Source organism: Marmota marmota, unplaced genomic scaffold, assembly GCF_001458135.2.
Source record: "Marmota marmota marmota unplaced genomic scaffold, marMar, whole genome shotgun sequence".
In the NCBI taxonomy this organism is placed as follows: Eukaryota; Metazoa; Chordata; class Mammalia; order Rodentia; family Sciuridae; genus Marmota; species Marmota marmota.
Genome location: NW_025999876.1, coordinates 25759 through 45788, shown reverse-complemented (window position 1 = coordinate 45788; position 20030 = coordinate 25759). Strand labels below are relative to the sequence as shown.

Below are 20030 nucleotides of genomic sequence, written 5' to 3'. Positions count from 1 at the left end.
TCAGGGGGAGCTCTTATCCCTCTGCAACAATTTAGATGGGACTCACCCCTCAAGGCAAGAGACCCCTCCCTCCTGGGTGTGTGTGTGTGTGGGGGAGCTCTTAAATCTCCAAAGCCAGAGTGGATGGGACTCACGACTCCAGTCGGGAGACACCTAAAACCTCTGTGTCAGTGGGAGCTCCTATACCACCACAGGCAGGGTCCAGGGGACTCTACCTTCCAGGTGGTAGACTCCTCCCAACTGGGTGTCAGGAGACCTATTGTACTGCAGCAGCCAGGGTAGAGAGGTCTTGCCCCTCCATGTGGGAGACCCCTTCCACCTGGGTGTCTCAAGGAGCTTGTATACCACCTTAGCCAGGGTAGAGGCGACTTGCCCCTCCAGACGGGAGACCCCTCCCATCTGAGTGTGAGGGCAGCTCATATACCACTGCAGCCAATGTAGAGGGTACTTGCTGCACCAGGCGAGAGACACCTTCCACCAGGGTGTCAGGGGAGATTGTATACTGCCACAGCCAGGGTAGAGGGGACTCTCCTCACCAGACAGGAGATCCCACCCACCTCCATGTGTGGGGGATCTTGTAGACTGCCAAAGCCAGGTTAGAGGGTACTCGCCTCTCCAGTCGAAGAATCTTCCCACCTGGGTATCAAAGAGAGCTCATATACCTCTGCAGACAGAGTAGCATGGACTTGCCCCTCCAGGTGAGAGACCCCTCCCACCTGAGTGTCTGGAGGAGCTCCTATACCTCTGCAGCCAGGGTAGAGGGGCCTTCCCTTCCAGTTGGGAGACACTGCCCACATGGGTGTCCTAGGAGTTCTTATATGGCACCAGCCAAAGTAGAGGGGACTCGTCCCTCCAGGTGGGAGGACCCTCCCACCTGGGTGCTGGGGTGAGCTTGTATACCGCAAGAGCCAGGATAGAGGGGACTTGCCCCTCCAGGTGGGAGACCCCTCCCACCTGGGTGTCTTGGCAAGCTTGTATATCTCCACAGCTAGGGTAAAGGGGATTCACTGCTCTAGGTGTGTGACCCATTCTACCTGGGTGTCAGGGGGAGCTCATATATTACTGCAGACAGCAACAAGGGAAATCGCACTTCATGCAGGAGAACCCTCCCATCTGGGTGGGTGGGGGAGATCATATAACACACAAGCCAGAATAGAGGGGACTCGCCCCTCCAAGCAGGAGACCCCTCCCACGTGGGTGCCTGGGAGAGCTGGTACACCCCCCCAGCCAGGGTAGATTGGAATCTTCCCCCTGCAGGCGGAAGTCCCCTCCCACCTGGGTTTCAGGTGGAGCACGTATACCCCAGCAGCCAGGGTAGACACAACTGAAACCTCCAGGTGAGAGACACCTCCCACCTGGGAATTCGGGTAACTCCTATACTGCCTTAGCCAGGGTAGAGGGGACTCGCCCCTGCAGGTGAAGACCCTTCCCACAGGGATATCTGGTGAGGGGGGATTCATATACAGCTGCAGCTGGGGTAGCAGCAACTCCCCCATCCAGGCGGGAGACCCCTCCCTCCTGCGGTTTGGAGGGGGCTCTTATAATCCTGCAGCCAGGGTTGAGGGTATTCACCTCTATAGGCGGGAGACCCTCCCACCTCAGGATGTGTGGAGGGGGGAGCTCCTATATCTCTGCAGTTAGAGTATAGCTGACTTGCCCTCCAGAGGTGTGGGGAGTGGAGCTGTATACCCCTGCAGCCAGGGTATTGGGTACTTGCCCCTCCAGGCAGGATACCTGTTTCACCTGGGCATAAGGGGGAGCTCTTATACCACAGCAGCCATGGTAGAGGGTATTTTCCCCTCCTAGGCAGGAGACCCCTCCCACCTGGGTGTCAGGGGGAGCTCCAATACTGCTGCTGCCAGGGTAGAGTGGACTCGCTCCTCCAATGGGAAGACCCCTCCCACGTGAGTCTCTTTTGGAGCTTATATACAGCTTGAGACATGGTAGAGGGGACACTAATCTCCAGGCAAGGGACACCTCCCACCTGCGTGTCAAGGGAGCTCATATATCCCAGCAGCCATGGTAGTAATTGTATTAGTAATTGTGTTTGTTCAATGAGCTATTCTCATAGAGAAAATTTTCCCACAGGGATTCATTGAACAAATACAATTACTAATACAATTACTACCACTCATCCTTCAACTTAATGCTTAAATATATTTAAGGGAATTATTAAAAACCTTTGAATGGTGAAAAAGATTGCATGGAAATTTCTATTTATTGTGGTGAAGACCAAAATATCTCAGTCCTATCTGGAGGGAACATGTAAGAAGAAAGTAGGGAGAGGAGGTGATTTGAAACGGCAGGCAGAGTAAAAGAAAGAAAGTGTAAACCTATTTGAAGAGTACTTGGTACATGGGACTTCAGCCTGTGTATTAGCTCTTGCTTTTCTTCCTCTATGTATTTCTTACTTTCTCCCACAGTTTCTGTTCTTAAAAAATGATTTTTTGATTGACACATAATAATCTTGCATATTTATGAAATACAATGTGATGTGACGTTTTGATTCATGTGTACCTGCCGTTGAGTACCTTCAGTTGAGATCAACTCAGGGTAAATAGCATACCCCTCACCTTATACATTTATCATTTCTTTTTGGCAAGTAGATTCAAAAATCCTCTTTTTTATTTTGAGATGCATAATGCATTATTGTTAACTAGATACACCCTACTGAGCCATAGAACATTAGAAATATTTGTCTTACCAAATGGTAACATTGTACCACTTGACTAATCTCTTTTCCTCTTCACTTCCCACTATTCTCCCCAGACCTGGCCCTCACCATTCTACTCTCAACTTCTATGAGATCAATTCTTTTTGGAGTTCACATCTGATTGAGATCATGTGATATTTGCCTTTGAAACATAAAATCTGCCGTTTGCAACACCATTTATGGTAAGAGAAATATATCAGGCACAAAAAGACAAACACTGATTACTCTTTGGTGGCATATTTAGAACCCTATAGACAGGAAGCTTTGTCATTCCCCTGTTTTTCATTTCTTTCTTGGCCAGAACTGAGAAAAAATTAGAAAGAAAATTCATTTTTTATAGCTCAATTATGTTCATTGCTTAAACAACATCCATTATTTTAGCCACAGGATTTTAGAACACTGTTGCAGTTGTTAAGATTAGCACACTTAAAAATATTAACCCCGACACAAAACCACAGCGTGGAAAAGTATACAGCATTCTTCACATTTCAATGCTACTCATTAGTCAATGTTTTAAAAATATGATGAAAGCATTTATACCCAAGTCAGAGGGGGGCTTTGCAATCTCTAATGTATACTGATGGATACTCTTCAATGTATAAAGGTGGATATTTTAAAATTGATTTAAGTGAATAACACATATACAAAAAAAAGCATTCCTATCATAAGTAGATTTGCACAAACCATTTGTACCCTTAAAGCATTCAGAGCATCAAATTACCATTAACCCAGAAGGTCCCTTATCCTCCCTCTGTCCACTATTTTGCTTCCCTGGGGGATAATACTGACCTGATTTCAACCCTATATATTAATTTAGCAAGTGTTTAAAATCTACATGTGTAGTCATACAATATTAACTTATTTCATAGCTGGCTTATTTTGTTCAACACAATGACTTTGGGATTAATCTGCATTTTTGTGATTAATTGTAGATTGTTCATTCTCAATAATGAACACTGTAGAACATTTCATTGTGAGAATTTATCTCAATTTACTTAACCATTCTGCCAGGATAAGCATTGAGATAATTGGCAGCTTGGGACTCTTAAAAATAATGCTATAAATATCTAGTAAATGTGTTTTATGAAAATAGGTACTGTAGGTAAATTACTGTTGAGTATCTCTAGGAATAGAACTTCTGAATCATAGGGTAAACAGAAGTGAGGCTTTAGTAAATACTGCCAAACCATAAATTAAATCACTTTACATTCACAGGAAAAGTGTAGGAGAGTTAAGTTGGCTACAGACCCTCACTGATACTTGATATTTTTCTAATTTTTATTACTTATTTTATTCTTTTAAAAGCTGATACATAACATATTTATGGGGAAAAGTATATATAGTTCAATACATGTACACACTGAATAATGATCAAATCAAGAGAGTAAGCATATCCGATTTTTAACATAATTTATATGTATTAGAAGACATCCTATTCTTCTTTTAGAGTTATTTTCCCAAATATATCGTATATTATGAAAAGTTAATTTCTGTTTGACTATAAATTATTACGATTTCTAATCTTGTTTGGAATTCCTGCCCATGCCTTGAACTCACCCATGCCTGAATTTCTCTGACCAGATAACAACCCTCTCTTAAACCTTAGTGGAACCTCATAAATCCTAGCTCCCTCTGACCAGATAACAACCCTCTCTGAAACCTCAGCAGTGCCTCATAAATTCTAATGTTGGGATCTGAATTTACTCCCTACCTTCAAATATCATGCCACGTACATCATTAACCTGTTATCTGCCTTTGTATTATGCTTGTCAAAATCCTGTTATCTGTAAGTTCTCAAGACACTCCCCTTTGCAACTTTTTGAGCTATAAAACTGTGTTCCTGGAAAGCTGGGGTACTGATCTCTAGCCCGGGATTTTAGGTGAGATGGTTGCTGGCCAGCCTTTGTGTACACAAATACAAGCTTGCTTTAATTTGATTTAAAACAAAAGTTAGTAGTCTTTTCTTTGTGTCAGGGTTCAAAAACATTAACAACAACAACAACAAAGGAAACATGAAGGAAGAGACTGTATTGCTAATTTCTGCTGGTTATAGAGAAATTACAACTATTGCTGATTTATAAAACCATCCTATTCTACTCAAACTTTGTTTTTAAATACTTAATACCAAATTGAAAAGAAAAAATACTTCTTCTAGGTGGAAGTTTGGATTTTTGCCCTTCTACTAAGTTAATGCTTGGTATTAAAACTTTTGCTAAAATAAGTTTCTACAAAGGAGGAAAAGCTTACCCATCACTTGGTTTCTGGGACACAGCCAAGTGCCTGGGTTTCAGACTGCATGGGCACTGTATCTTTTGGGGTACCTATTCCATAAGGCAGGGCTGTAGGAGGTTTAAAGTGGTGGCACATTTCTTTTTATCCTTGTGTTAGGAGTGCAGTACCTCAAAGAAGGTTCATTTTTCTTTCATAGAGATATTCCTACCTCAGAAAGAAAAAAAAATCTAAAATGTGAACTTAAAACTGACTAATGCTGTGACTATGTTTGCTACAAACTGAAATATACTACATTTCACTCTTGGAACTTGTGCTGTAAAGAAACCTAGGTAGCACCTGATTCACCACCATGTACAATCTTATGAAGGCAATTGTATAATGCAATAGCCCAGCCAACATACTTTTGTGGGGAGTAGGGGAAAATGAAGGAAAAAAAAGAATCATCAAAGTGAATTCTCTTTTGTGACATTGGAAGTTATTCTTTGATGAACTATATTATTGTAATACCTCCCTGAGGCCTTTTAGGCTCTAGTCTCAGATTTCAAGTCTTGGTGAAATTTGAAAACTGCTTTTCTTAGAAGATAGAAACTGGTAGTGGTAGAGAGTTAATAGATATAATTTCTTACCTAATTCTCAGGAGGAAGGACATTAAGGAATTGTATTTAAAAGCAGCACCCTCTCTTCACTTTTGTCCTCAGGATATCTTTGGGTCTAAATACAATACAGATACAGATACAATACAATACAGATATTGTATTGCAAGTGTGCAATTTGAAAACTTAGAGAATTAGAAATGAATTGCAAATGGCAGGTAATTTCCAAAGGTTGATGCAAACTGATGCAACTGATGGTTGATGGTGAATACCAAGGGTTCTTATTGAACTTACTCCTGATGCAACAGCAATTTCAATTTCCTCCCAGTGACTTAATTGTTATATTGCTCCATAGTATCCAATATGTGCATTAGGAGAACTGCTAGAAAGAGCAAGAATACATGTAGAAAGCTTCACAATCATGATCAAACTTGATTCTCAACTCTGACATTGGATCAAAATGTGGCCATCCCTTACTGAGGCCATTAGTCCAGGTCTCAGATTTGAAATCTATGTGCAATTTGTTAACTGCCTTTGGTATTACATGGGAAAATAGTAGTGGTAGGGAGTTAGGAGATGCAATTTCTTTCTTAATGCTCAAGAGAGCATTAAAGTGTACTGTTTCACAGTAGCAAAACTTTACATTTGACTCAAGGTATCTGCACACATACAGACAAGTATGTACATTTTGAAAACTCCTTATAGCAGTAAGAGAGAATTGCAAGTGGCAGATAGTTTGCAAAGAATGATGCAAACTTAATTCTCAAATGTTTTTTACCTTTAATTACTGCTGCAAAAGCAGTTTCATTTTCTTCCCATGGGTATAATAGGTGCTATTCTCCACAGCAAACAATATCTGCATTAGGAAAACTGCTAGAATGAGCAGGAGTGAAACAGTACATGGACGGAGCTTCAAAATGCATGATAAAACTTAATGTTCAACTCTGGCTTTGGGAGCCCTTTCTTAATGAACTACAGTATTGCCATAGCTCACTGTGGTCTTTTAGAACCTCTTCTCATGTTTGAAGTATACGTGTAATTTGTAAGTTGCTTTATGTGGGAGATGGAAAACATTAGTTGTAGGAAGTTAGTAGATACAATTTTTTAATCTAATGCACAAAGGGGCGTTAAGGAATAATATTTCACAGTAACAGCCTGTCACTTGCAGTTTACTCCTATCCCTATTAGGTTATTTTCAAAATGCAGGTGTTCGGATACATTGAGAAAAGCCTGAAGATGCTTTGGAAATGCAGGTGAACTCAGTACTGACTTAAACTACTTTTCTGTTAATACCCCCTTGTGCATTATGTAAGAAATTAAATTGGATTATTCTCTACCATTACCAATTCCCATCTTCTATGAAGAGAAATGTACAGATTGCACCTAGACTCCAAATCTGAGACCTGGGGCTATAGAGAGGTATGGCATATTGTAGTTCATCAAGGATTGACTCCTAATGCCAGAATTGAGAATTCGGTTTGATCACACATTGTGCTGCTTTCTACAGTAACATTTTACTCTTGCTCATTCTACTAGTTTTTAATGTGGATACTCAGTGCTGTGGAGCAATGTACTTATTAAACCTCTGGTGAGAAAGATAAATCTGCTGTAGGAAAAGTAATGAATTCAGTAAGTCCCCTTTGGGAATTCAGTTGTTTTGGCATGGGGAAACTGCCTTTTAATTGTGATTCATTCCTACCTGTATGAGGCATTTTCAAAATGCACATATTCAGGTGTGTAGAATACAGTTCTGAGTGACTCTGAATGCCAGAACTGAAAATTCAGTGTGATGCTGCATTGTGAGGCTTTCTACATGTACCATTTCCCACTAGCTCATTCTAGTTTTTCCAAATCTGGATATTAGATCTGTTGAGCACTTTAACTAGGAATCCCCTGGGAAGAAAGTAAAGCCTGTCTTGCAGCAGCAGTCTATTCAGTAGGACCCATTTGTGAATTAAGTTTGAACCTGCTTCTAAAATCTTCCTGCCACTTTCATTTCACTCTTATTCCTATAAGCTGTTTTCACAATGCACATATTTGGCTGTATTTTTCTCAGGTCTTATGGTATTCTTAAGATAAATGTAAAGGTCTTTTTGTTTAATTTTGTTTGTTTATTTGCCATGAAAGACAATTTCTTAATCCTACTTGAGTGTCATGACAGTAATTATATCTCCAAACTCCCTCTAAGTACACTCTTGTGTCTTCTATAAAAACGGATCACAAATTGCTCGTAGCTTCAAATCTGAGTCCTGTGCCTAATGGGCCACAGATATTATTGGAAACATTAAACTTAAAACAAGGGTTGACTTCAAATGACAGAATTAAGAATTCAGTTTGATTCTTCACTGTGAGATTTTCTCTAATTCCCACTTCCCTCCTGATTTTTCTAGCTCTTTTCTAAAGGCAGATACAAGGCCCTGTTGAGCAGTGTAATTAGTGAGGCCTGTGTGGTAGCAAGAGTCAATTCTGCAAGACTCTTTCATGGTTTCATTTGAATTAGCTTCTGGAAGATACATGACACATTTATTTCACTCCTGTTTTTATAACCTGTTTTCAAAATGCAGATGTTTAGCTGTATTGAGTTCAGGATTTTTGCAGTATTGTTATGGTTTACATTTTGGTATCCTCCAAAAGATCACTATGAGAAAATGCCTGAGAGTTTAGAGGTGAAATGATTGGATTATTACAACCTTAACCTGTTCCATACATTAATCTCTTGATGGGTATTTACTGAAAGGTAACAGTAGGCAGGTGGTGTGTGGTTAAAATAGGTGGGTCCCTGGGTTTAGGTTATATATTTTGTCCACATTGACAAGAGTTCTCTCTTTGCTTCCTGGTGGCCATGTCCTGATGTGTTCTCCTTCACCACATACCTCTAACATGGTATTCTGCTTCACCTTGAACCCCCAGGAATGGAGCCAGCTCTCTTTGAACTGTGACTTCTGAAACTGTGAGCCACCAGGTAAACTTTTCCATTTAAAACTGTTCTTGTCAGGTCTTTTAATCACAGCAGAAACCAAAAGCTGACTAAAAAAAGTGCACTTAGGATGAATGTGCATGATGTAGGGTGTTGAAAGACAATTCCTTAATGCCCCCTTGAGCTTTATGAAGAAATTTTATCTGAAGACTCCCTCCAAATAAAGTTCCCTGGCTTCTATAAAAAGCAGTTTACAAATTGCACATAGGCATCAAATCTGAGTCCTGGACCTAAAGGGTCCCAGAGATGTATGGGAACATTGGGATGACTCCAAATGTCAAAATTAAGAATTTGGTTTGATTCAGTATGGAGAAGCTTTCTATGTACCATTTCCCTCCTGCTCATTCTAGCTTTTCCAAATCCAGATATTGGGCCTGGTTGGGACTGATTGACTACGAAGCCCCTGGGAAGAAACTGAAGCCTGTGCTGCAGCAGAATTCAATTCAAGTAGGACTAATTTGTGAATTCTGTTTGAATCTGGAAGCTACTTAATACTTTCATTTCACTCTTGTTCCTATAAGCCACTCTAAAACTGCACATATCCAGGGGTAATGAGGTCAGAATTTAAGGTGCCCTTAGGAAAAATTTGAAGGTTGTGCTCCCATGAAAGAGATTTTCTTTATTCCCATTTGAGCAGCTTGTAAGAAATTATCTCTGTATCCTCCCTCTATGGATAGTTTCCTGTCTCTTATGAAAAGCTTTTAGAAATTTCAATACCTGGGCCTCTTGAGCAAAGATGAGGGAGCCTAGAAACCAAGACTCTGCTCTTAAAGGGAAAAGATGACTGAGCCCTAGGTAGGTTCCGGAAGTAGGAACACAAATCCACCTCACCATTCATTAAGAACAAGCTCTAGGCCAGAGGAGAGTGGTGTGTTAGAGGTATCTCAAGGATGTACTTGTCAGGTGCCTTGCCCCCAGTTCAGGTGGAGTAATCCCTGAAACCCCTCAGGAGATTTTGTGTGAGGCCTGTCAAATTTTGACCCTTTCAGTCCTTCTTTCCAGTGGAGTGCCATCTAGGGATGGTCTGAATTCTGTAAAATTTGCACAAGCTGGAGTCCCTGAGCAACAAAGGCATTAGCTGGGACAGGATAGGCATCTGTGTAAGTCAGGCAAATTAGACAAGTCTTGGATTGGCTAGTCTGGGCTTTTCTGGAATAGCAAAAACATGGCAAGGTGAAGGAGGGCAAGGGAAGACAAGGAAATGGATAACTGGGCTTGGTTTGATTGGGTGTAACTAGGCTTGGCTTGGCTTTTACTTGAGTCACATCATGACCAGGCAATGAAAAACAAGGCAAAGCAAGACAAGGCAAAAGAATATTGGGCTGGGCTGGGCTGGGCTGGGCTAAACTGGACATAGCTTAGCTTCTCCAGAGACATATGATGACAAGGCAATGAAAAGCAAGACAATAAAAATCAAGGTAAGTCAGGACTAGCAAAGCTTGAATCCTTCTCATTACCCATGCCATGGTGACATAAAATAAGTTAAATAAAGGCAATGCTTGACTTCTCATTGATACCAAAACCATGGAAAAGTAAGGAAAGGCTTTCCCTCTATAGCCAAACTGTGGCAAGACACAGCAAGGCTAGACTAGTCAAGTCAAAGCTAGAAAGCGTTGGCTTACCTCCAATATCCAAGCAATGGCAAAACAAGGAAACGAAAAGGAAGTCAAGGCAAGGCATTTCAAATAAAGGCAAAGCAAACTTAGCTTTGATTTGATAGCCAAGGCAAGGCAAAGCAAGTCAAGGCTTGACTTGGCATAGCTTTACTGTACTTGTCTTCTTTATAGTAAAATAAAGTATAGCCAAGTAAAGCCATGGAAAGGTACAGCTAGGCAAGGTAAGGCAAGGCATGCCTTGACTTGGCTAGAATTAGCTTGGCTTCTCTTCACATCAGGCCATAGAAAGGCAAGAGGAGACAAGGCACAGCTACTTGATTTGATCTAAATTGGATTATAAATAGCCAAAATATGAAAAGGCAAGACAAATTAAGGGAGGCAAGAGAAGACTTTGCTGTGATTGCCTTGACTTGGCTAATCACTAATAGCCCAGGCATGGAAAGGCAATGTAATACAAGGCAAAGCAAAGCTTGGCCTGGTTTGGCTTCCTCTCAGTAGCCATGTCATGGTAAAGTAAGACAACCCAAGGCAAAGCAAGGCAAGATAAAGTCTGGCTTCCACTTGATAGTCAGGACATAGCAAGGCAAGACAACATAAGTCAAAGGATCGCAAGGTACTGCTTGCCTTCTGCTCAATAACTACATCACATCCAGGCACCATAACATAAGCAAGGCAAGTCTTGGAGTGGCACATTTTCATTCCTTATGGTATGTTTATATCTGGTGAGGCAAGGCAAAGAAGACTTGAAGGCATGTCTTGAAATGGTTTGACGTGGCTTTTTCTCAATAGGCAATCCATGCGAAGGCAAGGCAATAAAAGGCATGGCTCAGCTAGACTTTCTTGGTTTCTCCTAAATAGCCAAACTATGAAAGCCAAAGAAAGGCAAGGCAAGGCAGACAAGCAAGAGAGAGAAGGAAAAACATGGCTCAGCCTAGTTTCTCCTAGAAGCCAAGCCATGGGAGTCAAGACAAGGCAAGGTAAGACAAAACTGGCCTTCTCCTTGATAGCCAAACCATGATGAGGTTAGGTGAGGCATAGCAAAGCAAAGGTAGTAAAGGCCATTCTTGGATTCGTCTTGAGAGCCAAGGCATACCAATGCAAGCCAAGCCAAGGCACAGAAAGAGCATGTTTTGCTTCCTCTGTATATTCAAATCATGGAAATTCAAGGCAAGTGCCTACAAGAATGAGCCAGGTCTAGCTTCCACTAGTAGCCAAGCCATGATGTGGTAAGGCCAAATAAGACAAAGTTTGGATTGGATTGGCTTAGATTGGCTTGGCTTATCAATATGCAAGCAAGCAAAGCTGCCTTGACTTCCTTGCCTTTCCCCAATAGGTAAACTATGGAAATCAAGGGAAACCAGATACACAATGCATTCCCACTATGCTCAACCTATGGAAAGGCAAGGCAAGATATGGCAAAGCAACAGAAAACAAGGCAATATTCGGTTTCCCCTTGATAGTCAAAACATGGAAAGGAATCGTTTGGCTTCCTCTCAATAGCCAAGCAATGCATTCTAAGTAAAGATAAGCCATAGTAACTGGCCTTTCCCTCTATAGCCAAGAATTGTGGAGACAAAGCAAAGTAAGGCAAAACAACTCAAGCCTCATTTTATAGTCAATCCATGGCAAGGCAAGGCAAGGCAACAAAAGGCAAGGACAGTCAAGGCTTGGCTTTCCCTTTATGACCAAGTCATATTAATAAAGACAAGGCAAGGAATGGCAATGCCAAGAAATATTTTCCCCTCCATTGCTAAGTATGAGGGAAGGAGTTTGGAAAGTTTACAGATACAAGAAGGAAAAGTTTAGATTGTTTTAAGCAGAGTTTAATGGGTAATTCTGAAGGAAACTCAGAAGACCAAAATGTCAAAAGACAGTGGACACTAAAGACAGTGGACTCTATTAGAAATTGGACTAGAGGCCATTTGTGTTACATTCTGGTAAAGAAGTTGTCTTCATTTTGCCAATATCCCAAAACTTTCTGAGGCTGAATGGACTAATTTATCTGGAGGTAGAAATTTCAAGATAGCATAGCATTCAGGGTATATCATGGATATTTCTAGCAGTATTTGGTCAAGTTTTCTGTGATAATAAGCTGAAGGCAGAGAAAAAGAATTAAAAACCCAGAAGTTTGGTAAAAAGTGACTAAAATTGGGGTTAAGGAAAGTATGGCAAAGAGATTACAACAATCACCTTCCCCAGAAACAATAGGAAAGATGACTTGACAACATCCCACAAATATCAAAACCACACTCATCTCAGGATCAAGGGTGTAAAAATAAAATTTTCTTTGAGAATACACCAGTTGGGCATTCTCCCTGCATAGAGAATTCTTGGAATTTGTTTCACCATGATCAGTTACCTGGGCACTCAGAGATTGCTACAGCTGTGATCCCCAGGAGGCTTTGCTTGTCATGGTTTTAGATCTTGGCATCAATCACAAGATGCTGATTCTGCAGGATTGCATGATTTTGGAGTTAGGGTGTTATGGAGGGTCCCACTGCATATTGTATTCACATTGTTTCAAAAGAAGGCCTAAGAGAGCAGGCAAAGTGTAGCAAGGTCAGAGTCTCTGTGGACTGCCTCTCAGAGAGTGATGAGCAAAAAAATGAGCAGAAACCCAAAGCTTCAGATTAAGAGATGCCAGTCACATGGGATTTCTACCACAGAAAGTTGTAGGAATTGAGAAGAGGTCAGGTAGGCTGCAATCAGAAGTCCCTGAGAGGAGGAGAAATGTTTCTCTCAGGTGGTTACCTTGGCTTGATCTCGTGTGGAAAACTGCACCCACATTTCTCAGAATGATGCATTTCTGAGGGTTCTTATGACCCAATTTTAGTGCATTAGTGCATTGTAATAATTCTCCCTGGCCACATTTATGAGATTTATTGATCAGCTCTCAAGAGTCAAGGGCTGAAAAACAAATGGCCCTTGTTGCACTGCTAGAGAAGCAGGACAAGGTAAAGTAAATATTTTCCACAGAAATAGTAGACACACAGGATGTAAGTGTGCCAGTTTTAGGCAGTCTGAAACCATTCCTTCTAGAAGATGGTAAAGGAAATACCTAGTATTAGAATAATTATTTTTATTATGTTATTTTACTTTGAGTTCTTTTTAGTACATTGTATACATAATGGTAGGGATTCATCCTGACATTCATAAATGTGTATAACACAGTTTTTGCCATTGAAATTTCCATATTATGCCCTTTTTTTTCTTCCCTCCTCCCTCCCCTAATCTCCTTTCTCTACCCTAGTGGTCTTCATTCAATTTATTCATTTTTTAATTGATACATTTTAGCTATATATAAAATTACAATCCATCGTGCTATATTCAGGCATTCACTTTGTATTATTCTTTGACTTATAAACAATAATCAGTTATTTCTTATAGTTCTGAAGGATGGGGAGTTGAAGATCAAGTTTCTGTCATTTGCATTGTCTGTCTTAGGCCTGTTCTTTGTAGTCAGTGCCTTCTCTCTTCATCCTGGTGGTGGAAGGGGCTAGCTAGCTATTCAGGGTCTCTTTCTCTTTTCCAATTGACACATAATTGTCTACATCTATGGGGTACACTGTGATATTTCAATCTATGAATACAATTTGCAGTGACCTACTCAGGATAATCAATATCCTTCTCAAACATTTATCATTTCTTTGTGTTTAAAACATTTATACTCCTGTGTCCTCATTTTTCACAAAATAAATAATAATTTTTTGTTAATAATAGTCACCCTAATATACTATAGAACACTAGACCTGATTCCTTCTATATACATAAATGTATGTGTGTGTATATATATATCTATATATATATGTATATATATATGTGTGTGTGTGTGTATATATGTATGTATATGTATATACATACATACACACATTGTCTTTTTAGTTATACATGACGGTAGAGTCTCTTTTGACACAGTTATTCAAAGATGAAGTTATTTCTAAATAGTATCCCAGTTTTGTGCATGTACACAGTGTTGAGATTTTACTGTGGTGGACTTATATATGTACATAAGAAACTTATGTAAGATTTATTCCACTGCCTTTCCTATTTCTATCCCCATCTTTCCCCTTCAATATTCACTGTCTAATCCACTGAACCTCTATCTCCTCCTTTTGTTGTGTGTTAGCATCCACATATCAGAGAGACCATTCAACCTTTGCTTTTGAGAGATTGACTTATTTCACTTAGCATGATATTCTCTAGATCCTTTCATTTACCAGTAAAAGTCATAAATTATTCTTCTTTATGGCTGAGTAATAAATCTTTTTTTGAGGTGGTGTTCATAGCTCAGCTTCAGGCTCTGAATGGATCGTGAAATGCACATTCATGGAAACCTATATGATTTTTGATGTCCCAGAAAGCCTCACTCATGAGGGCACCACTGGCCTAACCTTTGGGAATAGGAATTACACTCCCCTGGACAGGCTTACGACAGTTTGATTATTCTCAGCTGGGGTTCTAGGAGCTAAATGAAGAGACTTGTCTGACTCAAACCATTAGGAGAAGAATCTGGAGACACTCAGGATTCAGTGTTTCAATGGTAGGCAACTTGACTCAATTTGTGGTAGAAAGAGCTGTAAAGAAATTTCTGGAAATAGGAGAAACATTTGAACAAACATGGGGGCATGTCTAGGCCAAAAGTTGGAGGCAGGATACATAGTGCATATGCTTAGATTCCTGATCCCAGAATGGGATCCCAGTCACATTCCTGAGGTTTCTTTTGGCCCAAATGTAAATATTGCAATAACCTCTTCTTCAACAGAGTTAGAAGGGGAGAGTTTGGTCACATGTAGGGAGCCAGCAGACACATGAAGGGACTTGCCTGTGATAACCCTACATGCAGCTTAGAAAAAAAATGAGATAAAGGATTCACTAAAAAGAAAAAAAATTGAGATTGCAAACTTGCCATTTTCAGGCCATCTGAATACCTTTCTTGCAGGAATAGTGAGAAATAATTTCCACGTCTCCTGTCAATCAACCTCCACTTGCACTGCTAACTCCATTGCTGCCTCTGATTCCGCTGCCACCAGCCTGAGATCCTATGGAGGTCTTCTTTCTGGATGCTACTGCCACAGAAGGAAACCACTGCCTTGGATGCAACTGAAGCCTACACTGCTGCTGACCCTGGAGATCACCTAGATACAATGCCCCCTCAGTTGCTATTGTAGCTACCACTGCAACCACCACTACTGCTGACTCCCTGCCAGCAACCACCACCACTACCGCTTCTACCATAGCCTAGAGGACTACTTCGAGGGAGACTTAAGCCCATTTGGGGACACCAGTCAGTGCGGGGGCCTGGGTGCCAGCAGGTTTACCACCACAAAAGCCTCTGTCTGGGGACTCCCGCTGGGACATGCAGGTCCAGTGTGGGGGTGCCAGAAGGTTTGGAGGAGCCTGGGGTCTTCCTGGTGAGAGTGCTGGTGGCCATTGTCCTGCTGCTGCTGCATCTCAGAGTTGCTCCTTTGCATGAGTGTATCCCTGGTGGTCTCTCAGCAAGTATGTGCAGCATTGAGAACTTGGGACTGCAGCGTGGCCAATCCTGAGGTATCTGTAAAGGTCGGGCGAGCGTCAGAGGAAGAGACCACCAAGAGACTGTCACATGCAACAGCAAAGGGTTTATTGGGGGTCCAGCATGCTGGGGCTCAGAGCTCACTTGAATAGAGCAGAGAGCCCCGGGAACAGCTTAAGCAGAGCTTATATATTTTCCTTGGAGAGGGCAGGGACTTCACATACAGCATAGCCAATCGTTGCACGGTTTCTGGGAGGGATGGTTTTTGTAGAGCAACCAGATGGGCATTTCCGGGACTTGTTTTCAACTTCTACATGAGTTTCAGGTTCCAGGAAAACAGAACTTAATTCTTACATTCTTAACCTTTTCAATATAATAGCAGAAAATTTTTCAAACCTAACGAATGGAGTGGAAGATCAAATACAAGATGCTTACAGGACCCCAAAAGTACAAAATTACAGCAGACCCACATCAAGACAGGTTATAATGAAAATGACTAACACAGAGAATAAAGATAAAATCCCAAAGGTTTTGAGAAAAAAATCAAATTACACATGGGGGGAGGAAACAATTCAGATCCAAACTGATTTCTCAGCCCCGATCTTCAAAGCTAGTCCGTCCTGGAATAATATATTTCAAGCTCTGAAAGAAAATGGATGGTAACCAAGAATTATAAAAATTATTTAGAAAAATTTTCAAATTTGAAAACAAAATTAAAACATTCCATGATAAACAAAAATTAAAAGAATTCACAACTAGAAAGCCTACACTACATAGCATTCTCAACAGAATATTCCTTGAGGATAAAGGGGGGTGGGAGTGAAAACCAGCAAAGGGAGGATCCTATAGTAAAGTGATATTCAACCAAATGAGAAACTAAGACAAATCAAAAATCAGAAATAAATCAAAATGACAGGGAATACAAATCATATCAATAATAACCTTGAATGTTCATAACCTAAAGTCATCAATCAAATGACACAAATTGGCAGATTGGATTAAAATGTAAGATCCAACAATATGCTGTCTTCAAGAGACTCACCTCATGGGCAAAGACATCCACAGGCTGAAGGTGAAAGGATGGGAAAAAATTTACCACTCATATGGATTGCATAAACAAGTAGGGTTCTCCACTCTCATTTCAGATAAAGTAGATTCAAACCAAAGTTAATCAGAAGAGGAAAAGAAGGGAAGTATATATAAGCAGAATATAATAATTATAAATATTTACGCCCCAAACAGTGGAGCCTCCATGTACATCAAACAAACCCTTCTCAATTTCAAGAGTCAAACAGACCAAAATACAATAATACTGGATGATTTTAACAATCCTCACTCACTACTGGACAGATCTTCCAAACAAAAACTAAAAATTATAGAATTAAATAATACAATCAATAACGTAGACTTAACAGACACATACAAAATATTTCATCTATCAATGAGCAAATATACTTTTTTTTTTTTTTTTTTACATTTGTGGGGACTTAATTCAGATGTTTTAAGCAGTTACTTTTCCAATGAGTTTCACCCACTGACTTCATGGAATTATGGGTCAGCTTGATATATCCAGGTTCAAGGAAAATTGCCCACCAAGGATGTAAATGAATTCCCTCAACTTAGGAAGATATTGCCATGGGAGAAACTACATGGCAAATGAGAGCATCATTTATATTTCTTCTGTTCTATTATACATCTCAATGGAAATCTCAAGTAACAGTCACGACCAGAATCTCATATCCAGATTATTACATTGTTCATTTAATTAGAATCATCCTACTCGTGTCATTAAAATTTTCTATCCTCTGTAGATTCACTTCCTCCAAGGCCACCTTGCTGCACTCAACATTCATGGCAGGGGCACCTGGAGTCCCCAAGACCCAGGGGCCAGTCTGCAGTTTAGAGAGGGTAGAGTGATGTTTGGGCTCACTCTCTTTGGGGGTATGCTCTGGCAAAGCTCTTCTTTGGAGTCCCTGGGTTCTAGCGTCCTAGGCAGCCCAAAGTCATGGCTTGAGATTTTCCACCATGTTGCATGCCCTGTAGTATGCCAGGAAGTACCCTGCCTGAGCTGGAGCAGACACCCACAGGCTAAGAATGAGATTCTGACAGTTCAGCTGTCCCTGTGTTACTGGGGTACCCCCTCCAAGACAGCTGCCCTTTCCAAGCTGTAGTTGTTTACCTCCATGAAGGATGAGGACACTGGGATGAGGCTCCAGGTGATGGCTCAAAGTCTTAACTTGTCCAGGGTACCTGCTCTGCAGCCTTCCAGACACCAGAGGCTGACGACTGGGTAGATCAGAACATCAGGATGCTGAATGCCTGGTCTCCAAGAAAACTAGCTTAACACAGTCTCCTCAAATCTATATAGACCTCCCACATCCACCTGGTTCCTAGCATGGCTCTAGGGGAATTTAGCACATACAGTAACAGAGACACAAACTTTTGAGGAGAAGCCAGTAAATTCTCCAGATATAATAAAAAGCATTTCTGCTTGCCCCCTGTCCCTTCCCTTTGGACTAGCTTTATTTATATGCTTTCTTTTCTTCTATTTAATTTCCCATTTTAAATCTGTAATCAGTCCATGATTTATTGTGGATCACAATGGCAAGGTGTAAAGCTTAGGAAAGACTTTTTTTTCCCACTGATATTTATTTATGAGGGAGGAAGATGGAGGGCTAGAGGGAGGCAACATCCTGGATCACTCTCTGATCCAGGTCTCACCTAGTCAGAATACTGCATCTCTGAGAGTGTTAGAAGACCCCTATACACCTGCTCTCTGCAGAAATCACCAGCACTGTGACCCTGCACAGGGTTCTGGGCCTCAGTTTTAGAGCAGGACACCCGGCATTTGACCAGGACCCAAAGCCCAAAGTTCTAGCCAAAGCAGGGCTCATGAGCACCTTAACAGAATCACCTATGAACACATCTGCAGATCTCCAAGACTTTGCTCTACTCCCATGCTGGTCACTCAGCTGCTACCTACCCACAGCACAATGCCATCGTCCAGCTTCCCCCACCTCACCAGACACCCTGGCACTGAAAGAAGACTGCCTCCATCTTGGCTCAACAGTCTCACCATATTAGGTGAGGGAAGCTCCCAGATCAGATCTTCAGCAGCCAGGTACCAAAATCCCAACCTTCCCCCCTCTTCAGCATTGTTAACCCAACACAGGAGCTGCCCAACACAGGTGTGCAGTGCGACCAGGGAGCTTTCCACGGGAGCCCCTGTGTGAGAGGTTCCTCAATTGAGAACTGCTAAAGGAGACAGGATGAAAGTTTGGAGGCTAAGAGAGAGACCAGGAACTGGGGAATCTCCAGGCAAGATAGGGAGATAGTACCAGGTGCTCAAGTCATAGAAGTGACCCCAAAAAAGAGACTCATGAGGTGCAGTCTCCCTGCAGGGACTGGCAGATGCTACTCCCTGCTTCCAGAATCCCTTCACCAGGACCAATCTTTTCACCCTGGTTACCTCCACCCTCCTGAGTGCAGAGACACCAGCTTACAACAGACAACCCCTTCTATTGGATGAGAAGAGAAGCAGGAAAGATACAGATCTCTAAAATTAGCCACAACCTTGTTTTCTTCCTTTGAGATTTTTTTCCCCTCTTCTACTCCTCTATTCTCCAGCCCTCACATCCACAACATATGTGAAAACAAGAACTTTGCATGAAATAGGACTTAGAGGACTGAGTCATCTGAATAATATAGTATAGAGTTGTTGTATCTGCTCTTTTTTCCTTTTCCTTTTTCTTCTTTCATTTTTCTTTCCCCTTCCATAATTTGCAATTTTAACATGTGCATTTTTCTAAATATATATGTGTGTTGGTTTTATGTACACTACTGTCTTCCCAAGTACTTGTCTACCCTAAATTACTTACTGTCTATTCCTTTGCTACTAACCCTCTCCATTAGATTTCTTCTTTACACTACCTAAGGTATATTAACTCTATATCTCACATCCTACTTCCTCAGGATATCATCTTATACTCCACTCCCAGTTCATTGTCCACCACCAGAAACAGTAAACCTTTTTACAAAACTACTGATTATATTTTAGATAATAATTGAATCCAACATTTCTGTACATTGAGACTAAACTGTAAACGTCTTAACAACAAGTTGTTCATAGGTGGTATATTGTTGATATTGGGTTCTGTTAACATTGTCCTTCCCCACAAAGGAAAAGACCCCTACAAAGGAAAGGTCTTGGAACCCTACAAGAGCACTACAAACCTATAGGGTAAAACCAATAACACTCCACACCTACAGAGATGAAAAGGAAGACACATGAGCAACATGAAAAGAAAAAGAAAGAAAATGCCCCAAGTAAATCAAGACACCACATCATTAGAATCATTGGCAGCCACATCAGAAGAAATTACGGATA

At 41.1% G+C, this 20030-nt stretch overlaps 1 protein-coding gene across 13 annotated transcripts in view; it reads left to right on the top strand.

Annotated features, from left to right (window-relative positions):
- Positions 1-1833: 1833 nt before the first annotated feature.
- LOC107160700 (putative ankyrin repeat domain-containing protein 19) overlaps positions 1834-20030 on the top strand; it is a 43345-nt gene continuing 25148 nt past the window's right edge. For 2 of the 13 annotated variants that reach the window (XM_015507346.2, XM_048786958.1), the window contains exons 1-3: positions 1850-2895; positions 8449-8500; positions 8881-8962. Coding sequence is in view for 1 of the 13 variants with exons in the window: in XM_048786955.1 (XP_048642912.1) it covers positions 2893-2895 (3 nt within the window). In the remaining 12 variants the exon portion in view is untranslated. The other 11 variants (XM_015507339.2, XM_048786962.1, XM_015507347.2 and 8 more) reach the window with 11 other exon arrangements.